The sequence below is a fragment of the Ranitomeya variabilis genome, chromosome 2, assembly GCF_051348905.1.
Source record: "Ranitomeya variabilis isolate aRanVar5 chromosome 2, aRanVar5.hap1, whole genome shotgun sequence".
Taxonomy (NCBI): Eukaryota; Metazoa; Chordata; class Amphibia; order Anura; family Dendrobatidae; genus Ranitomeya; species Ranitomeya variabilis.
In genome coordinates this window covers 234,593,145-234,610,425 of record NC_135233.1, presented here as the reverse complement: position 1 = coordinate 234,610,425, position 17,281 = coordinate 234,593,145, and the positions used below count along the sequence as shown (strand labels likewise).

The 17,281-nt window shown below is 49.0% G+C and overlaps 1 protein-coding gene across 1 annotated transcript in view; it reads left to right on the top strand.

Annotated features, from left to right (window-relative positions):
• Nucleotides 1-17,281, top strand: part of LOC143805135 (properdin-like) — a 69,240-nt gene that overhangs the window by 14,237 nt on the left and 37,722 nt on the right. Inside the window, exons 2-4 of the mRNA XM_077284046.1 lie at nucleotides 10,363-10,513; nucleotides 11,130-11,287; nucleotides 16,927-17,097. Of these exons, the coding sequence (XP_077140161.1) occupies nucleotides 10,363-10,513; nucleotides 11,130-11,287; nucleotides 16,927-17,097 (480 nt within the window). The remainder of the gene's footprint in view (nucleotides 1-10,362; nucleotides 10,514-11,129; nucleotides 11,288-16,926; nucleotides 17,098-17,281) is intronic.

Here is a 17,281-nt window from a genome sequence, read left to right as displayed (position 1 = left end):
TAGATATGCTTATAAGGCAGTTCAAATAATATCTTAGCTCAACCAGGGAGGCCTGGGTAATAGTCTCAGGTTCTTGCAGAGCAGAAACAGCTTACATGTCCAGCAAATGCAGATGGAAGTAAACACGAGCAGCAGATGAAGGAGGATTACTGGAACTGGTGTATGCAGCAGGAACTCAGAGCAGAGTGGCAGGATAACCCCACGGGTTCACAGGAGCAGGTATATAGCCAGGGAGTCACCAGAGGTCAGGAGCTGGATGCAAGGCAGAATACTCTAGCACAGACTGAAGGCTGGGGTGGAGTTTTGTAGCAGGAAGACACAGTGCACATGAGACCAAAGACGCCATCTTGGAAAAGGGCAGAAATGCACAAAAGGTAATAAAAAATGTTCAGAGTCCTGACACCTGACATTATAATGACTACACAGTGCTCTATACTGTGTAATAGCCACACATATTGCTGCGTACAGTATAATGGCCACAAATGATGCTACATACTGTATAATGGCCGTACATGATGCTGCGTACTGTATATAATGGCCACACAGTGCTCCATACTGTATAATGACCACACAGTGTTCCATACTGTATAATGACCACACAGTGCTCAATAATGTATAATGGCCACACATGATGCTCCATACTGTATAATGGCCACATTGTGCTCTATACTGTATAATGGCCACACATGATGTTCAATACTGAATAATGGCCACACATGATGCTCAATACTATATAATGGCCACACAGTGCTCTATACTGTATAATGGCCACACATGATGCTCTATACTGTATAATGACCCCACATGATGCTCAATACTGTATAATGGCCACACATGATGCTCCATACTGTATCATGGCCACACATGATGCTCCATACTGTATAATGCCCCCCTCCCATCTTGTATGCATGGCTCATCTCCTCCCCCTCCCATCTTGTATGCATTGCTCATCCCCCCTCTCATCCTGTATGCATGGCTCATCTCGCCCCATCCTGTATGCATGGCTCATCTCCCCCTCCTATCCTGTATGCATGGCTCATCTCCCCTCCTCCCAACCTGTGTGCATGGCTCTTCTCACCCCCCCTCCCATCCTGTATGCATGGCTCATCTCCCCCCTCCCATCCTGTATGCATTGCTCATCTCACCCCCCTCCCATCCTGTGTGCATGGCTCATCTCACCCCCCTCCCATCCTGTGTTCATGGCTTATCTCACCCCCCCTCCCATCCTGTATGCATGGCTTATCTCCCCCCCTCCCATCCTGTATGCATGGCTCATCTCCTCCCCTCCCATCCTATTGTATGCATGGCTCATCTCCCCCCTCCCATCCCGTATGCATGGCTCATCTCACCCCCCTATCCTGTATGCATGGCTCATTTCAAACCCCATCCTGTATGCATGGCTCATCTCACCCCCCTCCCATCCTATATGCATGGCTCATCTCACCCCCCATCCTGTATGCATGGCCCATCTCACACCCCCCTCCCATCCTGTATGCATGGCTCATCTCCCCTCCCGTATGCATGGCTTGGCTCTCCACTCCCATCTTGCATGAGATGAGCCATGCACACAGAATGCGAGGGGGGTGAGATGAGCCATGCACATGCAGCGCCCCAGAGTCCTGGTCGTTGAAGTACTGTGGCTCCGCCACTATGGGGAGCTATGGTGCGTCTGATGGCACTGAAGGAGTTCATCTGATCAGGTATCACAGACACCAATACATTTCACAGCTGGGCCTCCGGGGGAGCTAAGGGTGCTATTCATTAGGCCACTCCCCACCATAGTGGGTAAACTGGGGGTCAGGCAGGAAGTTAGATCAGAAAGCTGACTGGGTTGGAACCAGGCAACACCTTGTGGCAGAGGGTGTTGTAGGGGAAGATACAGTAGGGTCTCTGTCAGGGGTGGGATCCTGACAGAGGCTTGGCGACAAGAAAGAACGTAACGGGACCAGGCCTGCTCCGGGTAGCGGCGGTTCCCAAGGAAGGATTAGAAGCGAGATAGATTGTGCTGAGTGAGAAACGAGATCACGCAAAGGAGAAATTCCAGTAGGAGTCGTGCTGTAAGACCGAAGCAACATCCTACTGAGGCGCACTACCGGTGGCCGGAACGCCGAGGGAGTAGAATAACATTCAGCTTCAAGCAATACTCCAAACAGCGGCAGGACAGTCAGTCTAAGGCGGGCTGTCTAACACATATCACCTATGCAGTCTTGGGGGGCAACTTGTGGAGAGGGGCGACTCTAGGGTCCCGGAAGAGCTCCGAGCCTACCCGTCAAATGGGTGCCGTTCCAACCAGAACATCAGGGAGGGACGGAGGATTAGCAGAACATCATCTAATCGAGTTGTGAGGGAACTTAAGAAACAGACACAACAGTTGTGGGGGACTTTCCGTAAGCACAGCAGGGAAGGACCACAACACATAGCGCTAGGGGGAAGGCACCGATTTCCACCTGTGAAGAGAACTCTGGAGGTGCCATTGGACCGGCCGGACTTGCGCAGCCTGGTGAACCGTGTTCCGGACTGAGGACCCAGAGATCTTCAGTAAAGAGGTAAAGAGACTGCAACCTGGTGTCCTCGTTATTTACTGCACCGCACCACAGCATCACCACCATCATCCACACCTGCTATCCACCGAGCGCCCCACGGCAGGGTCACGGACCGGGGCCTAGCCGCCGTGACAATCCCGGAGCAGAGACTCAGAGGCCCGGTACCGGGTACCCCTCGGCCCTGCGGCGGTGGGGGCGCTACAAACTTGGCGTCACGAACAGGATCTACTTAAGCCTGAAGAATCAGGTCATGTGTGCCTTGGAACTGTGATTTACTGTGCTTGGACTGTACTTTATTAGAAGAGTTGTGCATTGCCGCTTGCCGCCAGAAGTTCCCGCCAAAATCGCCGCCATTGCTGCGCCAAAGAAGAAGGAGGGCGTGCCATGGGAGGAGCCTATCAAAGTGGCGCCTGAAACGGCGACCGCCCCCTGCATCTCTTGCTGCAAAGCGGTGACCTGCCTCAAAGCAGAGAACAGCCCCCTGACTTCCAACGGCGGGAACGAGGTGAAGAAGGAGGCCGACCTTGGAGAAATGGCGGATCCAGGTGCATGCGTTGCCGCCGAATGCCCGACAGCGACGATGAGCAGCAAGTGCCCGAGCGACGGCGAGGTGATCCCGGCCTGCCCTTACCCATTAGAGGCGGACCGGCGTCCACCGCCAGTGAGGGACCTGAACCCCTTGGAGCCGCCAGTGGAGGAGCCGAGCCTGCCTATCCCAGCCACGGAACCATGGAGGGCGGAGCTACATCAAGAGGTGACGCCGGAGGAGCCGCGGTTCGGGCTGCAACCGATTCCAGTGTCCTTGTCAACGGACCGGAGCGACACCGGTGGAATCACATCAGGCGCAGGTATGGACGGCGTCCCTACTCCCCTGGTCGATTCTGCTCTCCCGACCGATCCGGCTCCCCTGACCGATCCCGCTCCAGTGACCGTTCCTCACCCCAGCAATGATCGTTCCTTCTTGGTGGAGCGGGTCATCCTCACCTCTAACGCGATGGGAAAGCTGGTGCCCCCGCTACCAACCAAGATGGGAGAACCCATAGATGTGGGCCCAGACGGAGTGATCCTCCGGTGGGACACCCCCTGGACCGGGCCGGATGGGACCCGGGAGGATGGCCTCACCCTTGCGGTGCTTACCTGGGAACAGTATAAGCAATGTCTAATACAACACTGGAAAGATCGAGACGAGACTGAACCGCCGTACACACAACGTAGGAAGTCTACTCCCGGCAAGAAAGACGTGGTAAAGCGGGGAACCGTGCTGGCCTACCACCCGAAGAGGGGATGGGGCTCCATACAGGAACTGGGGCTACCAACTGATGTCTTTGTTACTAGCTATAACGTGAAGACCCCCTGCTGCAGCCGAAATGGTGATCCGTTACAAAGGGGGGATCAGGTGACCTACACCCGCCATCGGAGTGCACAAGGATGGTGTGCCCGGAACGTTCGACGGTGTGAGCCTGAGAGAGCGCCCCCTGTTGCCCCGATCATGAATGATCCCGATTTGCCAGATCTTATTCCTATCATCACCGTACGCCTCGTAGCGGCTCCTGAACTTGCAAGCAGGATTAGCCTTCAAATTCAGGCACCGGCTGATCTGAGGGCACCTGAGAGACCAACTACCAGCTCAGGAGCTGCCTCAACCGGGGGTGGGAGACCACCCCCAGACTTAGAAGAATAAACCTCAGAAATCTGAAACTGTATATAGTTACTGTTCTCTTATTTTGCTGCTGAACCCGTTCAGGGTTAACTCTTAAGGGGATCCCCTTGTTGACCCGGGATCCCTATTGTTTTGTTTTTGTTTGTTTTCCAAGTTTTTGCACAAAGTTTCCAGAACTGCTGAAATCATGAACAGTGCATGATCCGAACTTCTTGTACATAGTTTGCACCTTATTAAAGGTGCTCCCTACTGGTTTTACTTAAAGAAGGACTCTTTGTGAAGATACCACACTGGAACCTTTGCTGAGTATGGACTGGTAGCTTGAGAAGACACGCTACCTCATAGAGACTTGTTCCCCTCTTAAAGGGGATGTTCATTTGTTGCATGTAAATGGTGATATTGCTTTAAGACAGGTAGCAATAATGTTTTGACGAAAGAAAGTGATGATAATGTTTACATGAGTAAGTTATATGTATTCAACTAGTTAATTGTGAAGAAATACTGATGATGTTCTCTGAAAAGAAAAAGTGAAAGATGGCAGAAGGATGCAGTGGGCCCGTAGGGATAGACGTGGTGTCCAGCATGCATGATAGAAAGAAAGATAATGAGAAGGCTTAATGTTCAATAGGAAATGTTTTAATAATGTTGATAGATAGTTAGGATAGAAGGTAAACCCTGAGTCCTCATAGGAGTCATGTAGAGATGGCTCAGTGCTCTTAAACTGAAAGTAATGTTATGTTCTATACTGTGTATAGTAGTTGAAAAGACAGTAGGTCCTGGCTGAACGGGGCGGTCCTGTAACAGAAAGGAGAGGCAGTAGGTCTGGTGCCGATAGGACAGGCGGTCCTGCAGATTTAAAGAAGGAGAATGAAAAAGTTAAATTACCTTATAATGTGATTATAGGAAGGTCTTTAGTGGATACAGAGTGTATGTCCTTAAAGGCAACGTTAAATTATTGTTCAACAATTTTGCACTTAGTAGAATACCCGGTTGGGTAAGAAGAGTTATTTATAGCATGTTGCTATGATATTTAACTATGTTTGTAACGTTCAAGTGTTCTCACCTCCCATAAAGGGAAGCCTGTTCAAGTGTACTTATTGTTATTGCACTCAACAAAACTGTATGTCTTTTTGCTAACTTGTATTGTTGTTTTCTTCCCAGTCCCGGAGTACTGTGTTTAACCAGGGGGGAGTGCAGCGCCCCAGAGTCCTGGTCGTTGCAGTACTGTGGCTCCGCCACTATGGGGAGCTATGGTGCGTCTGATGGCACTGAAGGAGTTCATCTGATCAGGTATCACAGACACCAATACATTTCACAGCTGGGCCCCCGGGGGGAGCTAAGGGTGCTATTCATTAGGCCACTCCCCACCATAGTGGGTAAACTGGGGGTCAGGCAGGAAGTTAGATCAGAAAGCTGACTGGGTTGGAACCAGGCAACACCTTGTGGCAGAGGGTGTTGTAGGGGAAGATACAGTAGGGTCTCTGTCAGGGGTGGGATCCTGGCAGAGGCTTGGCGACAAGAAAGAACGTAACGGGACCAGGCCTGCTCCGGGTAGCGGCGGTTCCCAAGGAAGGATTAGAAGCGAGATAGATTGTGCTGAGTGAGAAACGAGATCACGCAAAGGAGAAATTCCAGTAGGAGTCGTGCTGTAAGACCGAAGCAACATCCTACTGAGGCGCACCGATTTCCACCTGTGAAGAGAACTCTGGAGGTGCCATTGGACCGGCCGGACTTGCGCAGCCTGGTGAACCGTGTTCCGGACTGAGGACCCAGAGATCTTCAGTAAAGAGGTAAAGAGACTGCAACCTGGTGTCCTCGTTATTTACTGCACCGCACCACCACAGCATCACCACCATCATCCACACCTGCTATCCACCGAGCGCCCCACGGCAGGGTCACGGACCGGGGCCTAGCCGCCGTGACAATCCCGGAGCAGAGACTCAGAGGCCCGGTACCGGGTACCCCTCGGCCCTGCGGCGGTGGGGGCGCTACAAACTCAGGATGGGAGGGGGGGAGATGAGCCATGCATCCAGGATGGGAGGGGGGAGATGAGCCATGCATACAGGATGGGGGAGATGAGCCATGCATACAGGATGGGAGGGGGGATGAGCCATACATATAAGATGGGAGGGGGAGGAGATGAGCCATGCATACGAGATGGGAGGGGGGTATTATACAGTATTGAGCATCATGTGGGGTCATTATACAGTATGGAGCATCATGTGTGACCATTATACATTATTGAGCACTGTATGGTCATTATACAGTATGGAACACTGTGTGGTCATTATACAGTATGGTGCATCATGTGTGGCCATTATACAGTATGGAGCATCATGTGTGGCCATTATACAGTATGGAGCATCATGTGTGGCCATTATACAGTATAGAGCACTGTGTGGCCATTATACAGTATGGAGCATCATGTGTGGCGATTATACAGTATAGAGCACTGTGTAGTCATTATACAGTATGAAGCATCATGTGAGGCCATTATACAGTATAGAGCATTGTGTGGCCGTTATACAGTATGGAGCATCATGTGTGGCCATTATACAGTATAGAGCACTGTGTGGTCATGATACAGTATGGAGCATCATGTGTGGCCATTATACAGTATAGAGCACTGTGTGGCCATTATACTGTATGGAGCACTGTGTGGCCATTATACAGTATGGAGCATCATGTGTGGCCATTATACAGTATGGAGCATCATGTTTGGCCATTATACAGTATGGAGCACTGTGTGGCCATTATACAGTATAGAGCACTGTGTAGCCATTATACTGTACGCAGCATCATGTGGTGCCATTATACAGTATTGAGCATCATGTGGGGTCGTTATACAGTATGGAGCACTGTGTGGCCATATTGTTTTGTTTATAAGTATTGTTTATGAAACAGTGTGATCAGCAGTACTAAATGGGTGTGGTTGGGGCGTGGATATTGGTGTAACTAGTTGTGAAATGGGTGTGGTCAGAGGCATGGCCTAAAATTTGCCCCTCTTTCCCTTCTTCAAAAGTTGGGAGGTATGATACCGCATTTGCCAGATCACGGCAACTGCCGCAAATGTCTGCAAATCCCATAGGGAATGAGTGAGGCCGAACGCAGTGTTGCCATAAGTGATCTGTTACGCGGCAGATGCTGAAAAACTGACGGATCTGCTGCAAAAGGCTACTTTCACATCAGCAATTTTTTACAAAGTCACTGCCGATAGTGTTATACTCAACAATAGGGGAGGCAGCGTTAAAAGTGCCTAGGGCAGCAGAAACTCTAAATACGGCCCTGCCTGTATGCATGGCTCATCTCCCCCCTCCCATCCTGTATGCATGGCTCATGTCCCCCCTCCCATCCTGTTGTATGCATGGCTCATCTCCCCCCCTCCCAACCTGTATGCATGGCTCATCTCACCCCCCATCCTGTATGCATGGCTCATCTCACCCCCCATCCTGTATGCATGGCTCACCTCAACCCCCTCCCATCCTATATGCATGGCTCATCTCACCTCCCATCCTGTATGCATGGCTCATCTCACCCCTCCTCCCATCCTGTATGCATGGCTCATCTCCCCTCCCATATGCATGGCTCGTCTCCCCACTCCCATCTTGCATGGCTCAGCTCCCCGTCCTCCTTCATCCTCACCCCGTCCTCCCTGGCTGTCATACTCACCTTTCCCACACCGCGCCGAACATCCCTCCATCTCTGTCCCGGCGCAGCACCTTCTTCCTGCGCGAGCGGTCACCTGGTACCGCTCATTAAGGTCATGAATATGTGTCCATATTCATCACCTTAATGAGGGGTACCACGTGACCGCTCACACAGGACAAGCTGCCAGCGCTGAGACCAGGCATCGCTGGAGTAGGGTGAGTATGATGTATTCAAGGAGGCAGGTAGGCAGGTGGGCAGGCGGCTGGGTGGGGAGTCCGGTGACCCCGGGCTTTAATAAAAAAAAAAAAACACAGAAAAAAACCTTGCTCAGGTGCCGCACCCCGCATCGTCCCGCCCTAGGCACGTGCCCTCAAGTGCCTAGTGGCAAATACGGCCCTGTGGGCAGCAGCGTTACGAATGGACTGGAGAGGTGCAAAGGTGTTAGCGGGGAGGCCACAGTAAAGGATGTTTATAATCCTATAAGCTTACCAAGAGCATGATGCCCCATAAATAGACATAACGTCATCAATTTCATATAAAGTGTCTAAACTTTATTAAATGTGATACAAAAAAGGTACAAACATCAGTATAAAAACAACATAGAAGATGAGGATCGATAGATGAATAATAGACACCTACAGCATAAAAACACACACATTTAACAAAAGTGAAGGTGCAGCCCAGAACCAGCACTAGTATGTACACTCAATTATATGGGACAAAAAATGTGCACATAAAGATGGGAGGGAGTACTTAGATTTAGAACTAATCGTAGCCAACTAAATAAAGGTAAAGGCAATTGTCCCATATAATTGAGTGTATATACTAGTGCTGGTTCTGGGCTGCACCTTCACTTTTGTTAAAGGGAACCTGTCACCCCCCCCCAGTCGTTTCAAACTAAAAGAGCCACCCCGTTGAAGTGCCATGGGCACTCTCTGTAGAAGGGATTGTTACACTAATGAACGTATCTGCCAGGTCAGTTTTTGTTATAAAGAAAAGGATTTTGCAGTAGTCGAGGCGGGAGATGATGAGGGCATGCACAAGAGTTTTAGTAGATTGAGGGTTGAGGAAAGGACAGATGATGGAGATATTTTTGAGCTGGAGACGACAGGAGGTGGAAAGAGCTTGGATGTGCGGTTTGAAGGAGAGGGCAGAGTCAAGGGTTACTCCGAGGCAGCGGATTTCCAGTACGGGGGAAAGCGTGATGTCGTTAATTGCGATAGATAGGTCAAGTAAGGAAGATCTATGAGATGGAGGAAAGATGATGAGTTCAGATTTGTCCACATAGAGTTTGAGGAAGCGAGAGGTGAAGAAGGAGGATATGGCTGATAGACACTCTGGGATTCTGGACAGCAGAGAGCTGATGTCTGGGCCAGAAAGGTAGATCTGAGTGTCGTCAGGATAAAGGTGGTACTGGAATCCATGTGACTTTATGAGTAGTCCCAGACCACGTGTATAGATTAAGAGTAAGGGTCCTAGGACAAAGCCTTGGGGGACTCCAACAGAGAGAGGGTGGGATGAGGAGGTAGTATGGGAGTGAGAGATGCTGAATGTGCGGTTGGAAAGGGATGAGGAGATCCAGGATAGGGCAAGGTCTTTGATGCCAAAGGAGGAGATATCATGGTATATTATGATGGGGCATCTGTGGCTGGTATATTATGATGGGGCATCTGTGGCTGGTATATGATGGGGCATCTGTGACTGGTATATGATGGGGCATCTGTGGCTGGTATATAATGGGGCATCTGTGACCTGGTAAATTATATTGGGGCACCTGTGTCTGGCAATGCTGGCATATTATATTAGGGCATCTGTGCTTGGTATACTATAAAGGGGTATCTGTGTATCTGTGGCTGGTATATTATATTGAGTCATCAGTGGCTGGTACATTATAATAGGGCATCTCTGGCTGGTATATCATATTGGGGCATCTGTGGTTGGTATATTATAATGAGGTATCTGTGACTGGTACATTATATTGGGACAACAGTGACTGGTATATCATACAGGGGCATCCGTGGTTGGTATATTATAATGAGGTATCTGTGACTGGTACATTATAATGGGACATCCATGACTGGTATATTATAATGGGGTATCTGTGTCTGGCGTATTATATTGGGGCATCTGTGCTTGGTATAGTATAAAGGGGTATCTGTGGCTGGTATATTATATTGAGTCATCAGTGGCTGGTACATTATAATGGGGTATCTGTGTCTGGCGTATTATATTGGGGTATCTGTGCTTGGTATACTATAAAGGGGTATCTGTGGCTGGTATATTATATTGAGTCATCAGTGGCTGGTACATTATAATGGGACATCCATGACTGGCATTTTATAAAGTGGTATCTGTGACTGGTATATTATAATGAGTCTTCAGGGGCTGGTACATTATAATGTGGCATCTTGGCTGGCATGATGAGGCATTTGATCACATTTAGAGAGTACATGACCAGGTTCTTCTGGGCTGACCCAACTAAATCTTGCCCTCCGCTTTTTTATTCCTCAGACACCCCCAATGTTCATTGCTTCGCAGAGGTGAACGAGCAGACTGGTGAGTGTGAGGACTACCTGGGGGAAGGAGTGTCCGATATCGACTGCTGCCTTAACATCAAATATGGCTACAAGCTGCATGGCTCATCCTCGTGTGTGGGCTGCCGGTAAGAAAGAAGTCTGCTGCTGTCATCATTCTCCAGGTTGCCCTTGAAAACAGACTGCAGTTTAGCTCCCACCTGTAGTCAGACATGTGATTTACTCTCTATGACTCTGACTCTGAGCTCCCATAATGCACTATTTTTCGGTAACAGGAAACCAAATTTCAGGAGTTTGCTTTAGCTATGAATATATTGTGCTGGGACTGCCCCTCGCTCCATTCTTGTCTAGTTAATGTTTTTTTAATTTTTTTATTTATTTATCTAGTTAATGGGAGTGTCCCACCAATTTTGGTTTTCATACAGAAACAAGGACTGGCCCATAGCAGGAGGCCCAGGGTCTCGGTTGGTAAAATAAGGACAAAGAAGTCCTGCTCCGATGACCACCCAAAACCAAAAGGGAACCCTTACATTTTTGTGGAGTTTACGTAAACATTGCTATCTTTCTGGACAGGCATACTGACCAAATTTACGCCAGTCCAACCAGACCTCAAAGAAGGAAATGGTCTTAGAGGAGATACAGTATTCATGTAGCAATGAAGCCATCTTGTACCAGAAGGCCTAATGTGACTTCTTTAGTCCCTGCTGGTCCATGCCACTCTCACACTGATCCTTTCCTATACAGCCCAGCTGAGTGGTCCCAGTGGAGCGACTGGACGCCGTGCACGGTCTCATGTATGGAAGGCGTTCAGCAGCGGCAGAGGGTTTGCATAGGAGAAGGCGACTGTCTACAAGGAGAAAGCCTGGAAGTTCGTTCCTGTAGCCTCCAAGATTGCTGTCCCCGTAAGTTTTATTACAGTGGATGCTGGGTTTGGTATAGGTAAATCTCTAGAATGTGACTGCTGTCCCTGTAAGTTCTATTACACCGGATGTTGGGGTTGGTATTGGTACAGCTCTATATAGTGACTGCTTTCCTTGTAAGTTCTGTTACATCGGGTGCAGGGGTTCGTATTGGGATTGTGTGGGCCCCTGAGGGTTCAGTCACCACAGAGGTACTGCATCTCACCCATAGGTGTTGTTCCCCACTCTCAGGTAATGAGGGGACACCATCCAGGACTCTAACACTCGCACCCAACACATATCAGTTCAATCTGGGCATCTGGACGTTCCCTAAGGGAGGAAGATCTCATCTCAGGCTGGATAGGAAAGGGTGTTGGAGGAGTGGGTGTGGTAGGTAGAGTAAGGGAGGAGCTAATTAGGAGGGAAAGTTAGTCAGATAGAGAAAGGATGGAGAAGCAGTAAAATGTGCTAAGAAGGAGTTCCCTGTCAGAGGGGGCTAGAAAAAGATTAAGAAAGGTAGTGGAGCTGAGCAGACGTGAGGGTCTGCAGCAGAAGGAAGCTCCCAGAAGGACAGAAGGGGTCCTAGGGGCATGGATAGTGAGAGATCCATCCGTGGGACCCTTATCCACCAGCGTGGTCAGTGGAGGGACCAGGTCGCAGTTAGGGGACCGGCCCCATTCTAGAGGAGAAACTAAGGACTCAGCTAGCTAAGCGGAGGCTGTGCTATCTGTATGTGCCACAGCCACATCTGCACACATTCGCTGAAAAGGCAGCCATACAGGATCCAGGGGGATTCTGTGCACACTGCCCGACAAGATCCACGGCTGCTGGCTTGGGACACTGTGTGGCAGGCACAGGGCAGGAAAGGACATATGAAAGTTCTGGAAAGTGCACCCAAATTGCTTGAGAGCTGGCTGGACCACAAACATGGAGAACACAGCACCCCGGCTGGGGCAACTAAGAACTGTGAGTAAAGCTTTGGAAACTGCACCTTGCTGTGTCCTCACACTTATTTACTGCGCCATCCACCTTGCACCATATCCACTATCAGCATCACCATCATTTACAACCTAAGTGCCCTGGGACTAAAGCTCTGCCTGTGGAGAACTGTACCAACTCTGCTGCATCACCATCAGCCCCAGCGGTCCCTTCAAGCAGCGTCGGCTAACATCTATTTGCCGAGTACCACAGGTGGCTTCACGAACATTTATCCCAAAAACTTTATTCCCCTTTTATTTGGATGCCCAGGGCCATGGACCGGGTCACTGCTGCCATGACACATCCCCTTTAAGAACCAGCCTGGTACCGAGTATCCCCTCGGCCATGGTGGGCGCTCCAGGACATCTCTAGATTGTGACCACTATCCCCTTAAGTTTTATTACATGGGGTGCTAGGGTCGGTATTGGAACATCTATAGCAGGAGTGGGGAACCTTTTTCCATCCAGAGGCCATTTGGAAATTTCTGCCATCATCCGGGGGCCACATAAAAATGATCACCTTGAAGATTACCCCGGTATATTTAGGGTATGTGCACACGTTGCGGATTTTGCTGCGGATCCGCAACGGTTTTGATGCTGTGGATTCGTAGCTGTTTTCCCTGAGTTTACAGTACCTATGGAAAACAAAATCCGCAGTGCACATGCTGTGGAAAAAAAACACGCGGAAACGTAGCGTTGTTTATTCCGCAGCATGTCAATTCTTTGTGTAGATTCCACAGTGGTTTACACCTGCTCCTCAATAGGAATCCGCAGGTGTAAAACCGCAGGTGGAATCCGCACAAAAAATCCGTAGTAAATCCGCAGGTAAAACGCAGTGCTTTTTCTCTGCGGATTTCTCAAAACAGGTGCGGAAAAATCCACAGAGGTTCCATCTACGTGTGCACATATCCTTTGTCAAACAATTAATTACGGTAACTCACCCTTAATGTGACGGCTGGAGCTGCTTTTCTTTGGTGCAGCTGTGATATTAGGTGATGCTGATCATGTTGCTTCTCACAGTTGCTTTTCCTGGTGTGGGACGAAGATCACAGGGGGCACAGAAATCACAGGGGGGCACAAAGATCAAAGGAGGGCACATAGCTGGGGGACACAGAGATCACGGAGGGGCAAATAGCTGGAGGGGACAGATCACAGGGAGCACAGATCACATGGGAGCACAAATATCACAGGGGGTACATAGCAGGGGGCACAGGGATCACAGGGGGGCACAAAGCTGGGAGCCACAGAGATCACAGGGATGCACGTAGCTGGGGGCACAGAAATCACAGGGGGGCATATAGCTGGAGAGCACAGAAATCACTGAGGAACACAAAGATCAAAGGAGGGCACATAGCTGGGGGTCACGAGATCACAGAGGGGCACATAGCTGGGTGGCACATAGCTGGAGGGGACAGATCATAGGGGGCACAGATCACATGGGAGCACAAATATTGCAGGGGGTACATAGCAGGGGAGCACATAGATCACAGGGGGCACATAGATCACAGGGGGGCACAAAGCTGGGAGCCACAGAGATCACAGGGATGCACATAGCTGGAGGGCACAGAAATCACAGGGGGAAGAGAGATCACAGGGGGTACATAGCTGGGGGGCACAGATCACAGAGGGCATATAGCTGGAGGGGCAGAGAGATCACAGGGAGAACAGAGATCACAGGGGGCACATAGCTGGAGGGCACAGAGATCACGGGGGCATATAGCTGCGGGGGGCAGAGAGATCACAGGGGGAACAGAGATAACTGAGGGGCACATAAATCACAGGGGCACATAGTTGGGGTGACAGGGATCACAGGAAGGGCACAGAGATGACATGGGGGCACACAGCTGGGAGGCACAGAAATCACAGGGGGCTTATAGTGGGAGCAAAGAGATCATATTGGGACACATAGCGGGGTGCACAGAGATCACAGGGAGCACATAGCTGGGGGGCACAGGGTTCACAGAAGGGGCACAGAGATGACATGGGAACTTATAGCTGGGAGGCACAGAGATCACAGGGGTCTTATAGTTGGGGGAGCAAAAAGATCATATTGGCGCACATAGCAGGGGGGCACAGAGATCACAGGGGGCACATAGCTGGGGGATACAGGGATCACAGGAGGGGCACAGAGATGACATGGGGGCACATAGCTGGGAAGCACAGAGATCACAGAGGGCTTATAGTTGGGGAAGCAAAGAGATCATATTGGGGCACATAGCGGGGGGCACAGAGCTGAGGGGCACAGGGATCACAGGAGGGGCACAGAGATGACATGGGGCACATAGCTGGAAGGCACAGAGATCACAGGGGGCTTATAGTTGGGGGAGCAAAGAGATCATATTGTGGCACATAGAAGGGGGGGCACAGAGATCACAGTGGACACATAGATTAGCTGAGGGACACAGATCACCTGCAGAGCTGCCAGCACAGAGATCGCTTTGGACTCTGGCTGTAGCAGCTCCTCTTCCGAGACAGTAGGATCGGTGAGCATTTGGCGCTGGCCCCGCCCACCCTGGTGCTAACTCCGCCAACTCAGATGACACCATTCATGTGCAGGGCAGGCAGCGTTCTGTGATGAACGCTGTGTGCCGTGCACTTGGAGTTAAAGGGCCGGCAGGATGTGGCTGCCGCCCGGACATTGCGGACTCTGGGGACCTTCCCGCGGGCCACATGAAAAGCCACCACTGTCCCTTTAAGAAAAATTGTAAACATTCTGGAGAAGCAGAAAGTTTTCTTTGGCCATGGCCACTCTTCTGAGGAAGCCGACTTTTACTGGAAGCAGGAGCTGGGTTTTGTCAGTTTTCAATATTTGTTGTATGATTTGGACAAACAAATCAATGAAAACTACACAGTGCAAGAGCCGAGGCCATGGCCTAAGTACACAGGACAAGTCCCACCCCTGATCACCTGCACGTTCAAATTTTGGATTTTTTTTCCTAAGAGTGTCTGTGACCTTTCATCATAAAGCGTTTTTTTTTTTTACACAATCACATATACAAGTGCCTCTCACTAAATTAGAATAGCATCAAAAAAATAATTTATTTCAGTTCTTCAATACAAAAAGAGAAACTCATATATTATATAGAGTCATTACAAACAGAGTGATCTATTTCACGTGTTTATTTCTGTCAATGTTGATTATTTTGGCTTACAGCCAATGAAAACACAAAAGTAATTATCTCAGTAAATTAGAATACTTTATAACACCAGCTTGAAAAGTGATTTTATAATCTGAAATGTTGGCCTAGTCAAATGTATATTCAGTAAATGCACTCAATACTTGGTCGGGGCTCCTTTTGCATCAATTACTGCATCAATGCGGCGTGGCATGGAGGCGATCAGCCTGTAGCACTGCTGAGGGGTTATGGAAGCCCAGGTTGCTTTGATAGCAGCCTTCAGCTTGTCTGCATTGTTGGGTCTGGTGTCTCATCTTCCTCTTGACAATATCCCATAGATTCTCTATGGCGTTAAGGTCAGGCGAGTTTGCTGCCAATCAAGCACAGTGATACTGTTGTTTGTAAACCAGGTATTGGTACTTTTGGCAGTGTGGCGAGGTGCTAAGTCCTGCTGGAGAATGACATTTCCATCTCCAAAAAGCTTTTCGGGAAAGGGAAGCATGAAGTGCTTTAGTGAGAAGCACATGTATTTGTGCAATCTAAGGTAGTGTGTGGTTGTTCATTGTTTATGTTTACTCTATTTATATGACTATCACCGTATATAGGAACTGCGGGTGTGAAGTAGGGACTGTGTAGCAGTATTTTGTGGGGCATTGTATGGCAGTATTACGTGAGCAATGTATGAAAATATTATGTGTGCACTGTATAGAAATGCTATCTGGGGCATTGTGTGGCAGTATTACGTGAGCAATGTATGAAAATTTTATGTGTGCACTGTATAGAAATGTTATGTGGGGTATTGTATGGCAGTATTACGTGAGAAATGTATGCGTTGTATTGGCATTGTATAATAGTTTTGTGTAGGCACTGTATGGCAGTATTATGCAAGCAAATTACAGCATTTATGTATACTTTATACTTAGTGTCTGAACACACAGGGAAAATTTCTCCCTGTAATTCCCCCTCCCAACCCTCTAGTCACTGCTACTTCTAACCTTAAGGTCCAGACAATATAATAACTCTGGAGCCTCCTCAGTCAGGCTTATATTTCTTCCAAAGCAGCTTTTCACAAAAGTACATTATCAGTACTACTGTTGTATTATTTTGGGCACTATGAGGCAGTATTATAACATTAGCGCATCAATATGTGCACTCTAGGGTATTGTAAGAGGTTTACTACTTGGCACTATAAAAGAGGCACTGTATGGAACGATTACCGTATATAGGAAATGACAGTGTAAATACTGTATGGCTGTGATACGCTCTACTGGTGTTAGATAGACGTACTGAGATATGACTGCTCTCAATTCTTCCAAATCAAGGAAAGTAAAACTAATCACTTTAGTAGAAAATTCTTTTGTTGAATTGTACAACTAATTTCTGCTTGGGAGTTAGGGTCTTCATCAGGTATAGTGCATACATATTACTTCTATAATTTGCTCATTTAATACTGACATATAGTACCCACATAAAACTGCTATGCACAGCCTGTATAACACATTATGAACTGATTTCACTCTCTGACCTCTGACCCATTGTATCCCTATAGAGGTTGGAGGCTGGTCCTCATGGTCCTCGTGGACCCCGTGCTCCGTCACATGCAGGGTTGGACAAAGACAACGCACCAGAGAATGCACCAACCCTCCGCCATCTTGTAATGCTGACTGCCCAGGTCACAGGGTGGAGACCGAACAATGTGACACTTACCAAATCTGTCCCAGTAAGTAACAGGACATGGCACTTAACTATAGTAGAGTCTAAAATACAGAAAGTGGTTCTCCAGCCTCACTACTTGGTGCCGAGCTGGGTGTTGGGACCCTACTGATGACCTGGCACAGAATTAGGAGAAACCGTTTATGGACCGGTTCACTTTCAATATTACTTATCTTTTTTTCAATCCGCAG